The following is a 6,294-nucleotide window of genomic DNA, read 5'->3' on the forward strand; positions in this document are numbered from 1 at the left end:
GCTCTCAGGTAATTAAATATACAGAAGGTTTTTTCTGTCTGAAACCGTTTCAGTCCAGAGATCTGAGAGATTGCGATAATGGGTCATTGGAGCTTCAAAGTCAACAATGGCAGCTCAAATATACAAAGTGTGATTTCAGAATAATGAGAGTTCACTTTCTTTGAAATAAAAATACCTGAACACCACACCCGATCATATAGGTCTCCTTCAACTTTGTCCTCTTGAATGGTTAAACAGTTAAAATATTATTGTATTCATCTGGTGTTCTACTGGCATGAAGCATATTATTTAGCTCCTTATTTTTCTTTTTTTTTGCATGCAACATTCTTTCCTATTGTTTACCAGAGTCAAATCTTTACCCTTCAGGACGATGATTTGGAAACGCATGAGAAAAGAAGTTTGTAAAAATGTGATAAAGCTGGATAACTGATGAACTGTTTCGTCACAAATTCTGTATAACCCCAACGCGACAATACATTTTAACTGGATCAAAACACACTTCTGGCTGACCGCAAAGGGGGGACAGACATGTCCCAACGCCCCAGCGCCTGCGTCACGCGTGCGTATTCTGACGGGCTGTGTGGGGCCGTTTCGACGCGATCCCCGTGCACGAGTGCGTTGGATTCACTTTCCGAAATGGCCACAGGCAAGTCTTACCTTGCCAGAACACAGACACAAAACTTGTGAAAAGCTCAACTGGCCCAATGAACGAGCACGTCCTGCTACGCTCTGCCCTCTGCAGACAGCCCCGTAAAAATACGCAACGGTGTGAACCTGGTGAAAAACCAAAACCCAAAACCTTTCACTGACTGAAAACAAGAAGAAGAAAAAAATAGATCACAATGGTTCTTTTCTCTGTACAAATGTCAACATCACATGCCATCTGACCAACTAATGTGGAGGGGGGAAAAAAAACACACACCTGGATGTCAAATTCAGATACTTTCGTCAAAAGACATCCATCTCATTACTCTGCTGTGGCCCCTTGTACACTGCGGAAATCTCCCTGGGTTCTTATAAGCTACTATCGAGATGACGGTGATTAAGAGTGGTGGGGGGGAGGGCGAGGCTGGTCCTGGACATCCCCTTACCATGCGGAGAACGTGTCCAAGAGCTTTCCAGAACCATAGTGTGAGACTGAAGGCGTTTTATCATAACAGACTGGGACAGGAGAAGAAAAAAAATTATAACAAAAATAAGTGTATTGTTCCAAGTCTTCACTGTCCCTATCTAAATCATCTCACAGGACAACACAGATGGGGGAGAAACATCAACGAGAAACAAGACACGGACATAAAATCCGCCAATGTCTGAAAAGCAACCCCTACGTTGGTCCAAAAGAAAATGAATGTTTTTTGTTGTTTGCTAGTTTTTTTTTTTTACATTATGAGTGTTCCTAAATGTGTGTGTGTGTGTGTTGGAGGGGGGGGGGGCTTTGTGGCAGACACAGACAGCAGGAATGGGCCAGGTATACGACTTGCAGTCTGAAATATGTACAAAATGGCAGCTGGACAGGTTCGGAGGGGGGGTGAGAGGTCAAGTGCGTGGGAACAGAGAGGGCGTGGCTCGAAGAAATCATTCCTATGGAAACCGACACGAAACCCCGACAGACTTTTCTTCTTTTACGTTGAAATCTCCCGAGCCTTTCAATATAAAGGCGGATTCTCCCTCGCTCTGGCATGAGGACTACATTGCATATTTCTGTGTCCATTCCCGAGCTATTTTGTTGTACCTGCGAGGACAGGAAATACAGTATTACTACTTTTGCGAGATACACAAACCAGAATACAGGTCTGTCCTGCTTTTCACAATTTCACACACGACTGCGCTCACAAACGGTCAACTGCCATTGGGGGCTTGTAGTCATATTTTAAGAACTATGACTTCTGGACACTTGCCTTCAAAGAGTCTGTAAAAAGCTGTGCACATCAGTAAAGGTAGCAAACCACATTGATGTTGTGAGGTTGTGTTCATGTTTTCTTTATGTGTTTGCGGTTAATAATACACTTGTGTTATTTCCTTGACTCTCCCATCACCGACTGGGTCAGGTATACGCAGATTATAACCTAATTGAACGCAGGAGCACATAAGCTTCCCAGTTGCATACACTGTGTGTCACACGGCCATATATACGCCATAAATGGAGATAGCCTGCGGCCATTAGGTCTTGACATATCACGTGAATGGGATCGGAACCTACTTTGGTCTGTCTGTCTTGTAGATGCGGGCGATCTCGGGCACGAGCGGGTCATCTGGGTTCGGGTCACACAGCAGGGAGCAGATGGATAGGAGGACTGTAACGGAAGGGACAACTGTAGACTCTACACAGCTCGGCCACGTACGCTAGTCAATACAGGGCAGGGATACAAATCACATTACTCTCTCGGGGGGGGGAGGGGGGGGACGGACGGACGGAGGACATTGGAGACATTTTGGATCCCAATAATACAAACGTTCAACCAGGGGAACTAGCTGGGGTGTTGCCTCAAGGGTGGAGAAGCAAGCTGGTATTAGCAAGGTTGCCAGTTTGAGGCCCAAAGCCTCAGGAGGAACTCGTGGTGGTGTAACTGGAGGATTACTGGCCACCATCACAAACGCACGTCTGTGTGTTCGATGCATTTTGAAAAATCAAAACAAACAAAAAAGGGGGCAGATTCTAAACCTGGGATTGCGGACATTTAAATAAGTGGTGCATATCAACAAAGACTGTAAACCCAGAGGTGATACACATTTTTTATTTTTTTTCCTTAACTTATGTTCGATTGGCACGATTTAAAAACAGAAGATATCTAACACCAACTCCTCCTCACGGCCTACCTTTAGAGATGGTGAGGGCTGGTGACCACTGGGACCTCAGGATGTCCAGACATATGCTGCCGTTGCTGTTGATGTTTGGGTGATAGATTCGTGTGGTGAACGCAACCTTTGCACAGAGACGAGAACGACAGTCAGGCCGGACGCATCCTCGAGAGTCATGTGATCAGAGTCCTACCCAATCTCATTGGTCCTGACTGCCAACTGGGAAAACGAAATCATCTACTATGAAACCAACTGGTTGGATTTTGTGTCAGTGTCTTTAAGGCAGAAGGCATTTCCGAGCATGTACCTTTGGTGGTTTGAAAGGGTAATCGGTGGGGAAGTGGATGGTCAAGAAAAAGACTCCACCCTGGTATGGACTGTCATTCTGCCCAAGAAAACAAGGCTTTCAATGCACCACCCAAGTATATGGAAAAGTTTGCTCCAATAGCTTAATATGGGCTTCAATTACTTAAGCAAGAAGACATACTTACAGGTCCCATTATTGTGGCCTGCCAGTGAAACACTAGTGGTGACACAGGGAAAACAATGTCAATCAATGAATACGAGTCCGATAATATAACTACCCATTTACTGTTGTTTCAGATTTTGGTTTCTTCTAACGATGACAACACATTTCTATGCAAGGGGGTTCTTTTGGATTGTAATTCAATGTATGTAGGCCTAATATAGACTACACAAATGGGATGATATGGTAACCACTAATAGTAATAATTGATCAAATAGATAATAGACTTGAAGTGACTTACTATCATCTCCCACAGGTCCAGCAGAGCACTGAGCAGGTGGATCACGAGCCAAATCATTTAATTCCTGAAGACGTACACAGATAATGCCGTAAGCAAACTTGTATTCACTTTACAAACTATATAGCTTAGTATCATTATATTACATAGGTTAACCATGTATCGTTACTACAACTCCCTCAGAAAATGTTCGTTGTAGACGCTAGTTAGTTAGGTAGTAGGCAAGTTAAACTAGATAACAAGGTAACAATGAATTAGCTAAGCAAGAAAGGATTCTGGAGCTTGTTTAAGAGCGACGTTAATTTATGACAGGGATAGCTCTCCGATTATATCATTACTAAACTTACGCCCAGCGACGTTTTTGCTTAATGCTTAACTAGCCACCCTCCTAGCAGACATATTACTCCAGTTTATCTGTTCTAGACTAATATGCGTAAGACTGTGAAGCTAACGTTACTACTGGTAAATAGTTATAGCCATTGTCGTGGGAATTTCGACGAGTTATCGAGCTAGAAAGCGAGCGTACCTGGCAGGACTCAATGGTGCTAGGGCATTCATTAGCTTGTTAGCTAGCAAATAGAACTACCTCCTCCCTTGCTCGCAAGCAAGTTGGCTAGGTAGCCTAACGATACCGTCAACTGCTGGCTAATCATGGCCAGGTTGTGTCGTCGTCGGTAACTGCTAACTAACCAAGACAACATTCGTTAGGTTTGCTGGCTAGTCGGGTTGACATTTGCTAGCTCGATCACATGTTAGCTAGTGCTAGTTCACGGTTCGCCATGAAAGGACGGCTGGGTTTTTCTGGTATTGGCTACATTTCTGTTATGCGTTAGTTACGATTTGCTATTAGGTCGGATACATTCTATGTTTGCTACTTAATGATAGCTTGATGACTACTCCGTGCATCATCGGCGGCAAGGCCAACACAGCCGCGATTTATCGACCAGCTAGCTAGCTAGCTAGTGCTAGTACTTCCTTACCTTGTGAATTCTTTTCAGTGCCATTGTTGTGCTTCTGTCAATGTAGCAACTAACGTTAACGAATATGCGCAACGACGGATACAATCCCTCGACACGAATGTAACCCTGAGTTAGAATGACCTCACTATGTATATAAGAACGTTTTAAATCGGAGCTAGCTGGATAGAATGTAGCTGATGACTGCGTAGCAGCTTGATGTCAGGGCGAAACTGAAATACACCGAGCGTCAAACCGGGTTACTTCCTCTGGCTGCTGCGTTGAAGGGGCACCGCATCACTTCTCGGCAAAGCTGTGATGCAACCAATGAAAAAGCGAGACAGACGAGACAACGTCCGGTATGGCACGTTTGTAGAGGAAATCACGCTGAAAGGAAATCACTGATATCTATAGTTGGTGTTAAAAAGATTTGAGATGTGTTGCATCATTTGTCGACATTTTAAAATGCTACGTTGGGAGTTTCACTCACCTTTGAAAACAGTGCCCTTAATGCATTTAAAAGATTGTGATTTTCCTCTTACATGACTCATACTTTGGAAAGCATAAACCGATCAGCCATAAAATTATGACTAGCCTGCCTAATCATTTGCAGGTTCCTCTTTTACTGCCAAAACAGGCCTAACATGTCAAGGCATGGACTCCACTACCTCTGAAGGTGTGCTGTGGTATCCGGCACCAAGTCTATAGCAGCAGATCCTTTTAGTCATGTAAGTTGCGAAGTGGGGCCTCCACGGTTTGGACTTCTTTGTCCAGCACATCCCACACATGTTCGATTGGATTCAAATCTGGGGAATTTGGAGGCCAAGTCGACACCTTGAACTCGTTGTGTGCCTCAAACCATTCCTGAAAAGGGTTTGCTTTGTGGCAGGGCGCATTAACCTGCTGAAAGATGCCACTGCCATCAGGGAATCCCGTTTCCATGAAAGAGTGTAGATGATCTGCAACAATGCTTAGGTAAGTGGTCCAGGTCAAAGGAACATCCACATGAATGGCAAGACTCAAGGTTTCCCAACAGAACGTTGCCCTAAGAATTCTATTGTCTCCGCCAGCTGTGGCCTTCTTCCCATAGTGCATCCTGGTGCCAAGTGTTCCCCAGGTAAGCGACGCACACACACCCGGCCATCCCCATGATTCATCAGACCAGGCCACCTTCTTGCATTGCTCCGCGGTCCAGTTCTGATGCTCACGTGCCCATATTACTTCCCTGTTGCGTCATCATATTTCTCACCATCGATGTGTTGCGGTTCTCGGTTCAGTGGCAGCATCAACCAGGTGGACACTTGGCCTACACATTTGAAACATCATGAATGTCATCATTATTCAAGGCCAGTATCTATTTGTCCAGGGACAAATAGATACTGGGAAGCCTTTCAACAGCTCCACTCCAGACAAGAATACAAGACAGCCACAGAGTAACACAAAAAAACATATCACCATGTCACAAACCATATCAAAAGAAAATGAAATATATATGCTCAATTAAGAGTTCAGAAATGATAAGTAAATGAAATAAGAATAAAGGGCCATCATAAAGGGGTGCTGTAATAAATAATCTGCATAAAAACTGGGTGATCAAGGAGCCCATGATTCATCATTCCTAGCACAGCACTGCTTTGAAACGTAAATGTAATTGAAATGATGGTATAAAATAGAAAACAAAAATGTGTGCGGCCTTTATTAGTGATTATACGTAATATCTAATTATATTGCAGTCAGTCAATGTCAAATATAAACCTAAAGGACAATTGGGTCAC

At 43.9% G+C, this 6,294-nt stretch overlaps 1 protein-coding gene across 1 annotated transcript; it reads right to left on the minus strand.

Annotated features, from left to right (window-relative positions):
- Positions 1-296: 296 nt before the first annotated feature.
- On the minus strand, positions 297-4,857 carry LOC134013645 (ubiquitin-conjugating enzyme E2 D2-like). The gene is made up of 7 exons (XM_062453223.1): positions 4,544-4,857; positions 3,567-3,630; positions 3,291-3,322; positions 3,107-3,184; positions 2,818-2,923; positions 2,201-2,294; positions 297-1,732 (listed from the first exon to the last, which is right to left on the minus strand). The coding sequence occupies exons 1-7, from the start codon at positions 4,565-4,567 to the stop codon at positions 1,687-1,689; spliced, it is 444 nt and encodes a 147-aa protein (XP_062309207.1). The 5' UTR covers positions 4,568-4,857; the 3' UTR covers positions 297-1,686.
- Between the last annotated feature and the right edge of the window lie 1,437 nt (positions 4,858-6,294).

This window comes from Osmerus eperlanus, chromosome 27 (genome assembly GCF_963692335.1).
Source record: "Osmerus eperlanus chromosome 27, fOsmEpe2.1, whole genome shotgun sequence".
Taxonomy (NCBI): Eukaryota; Metazoa; Chordata; class Actinopteri; order Osmeriformes; family Osmeridae; genus Osmerus; species Osmerus eperlanus.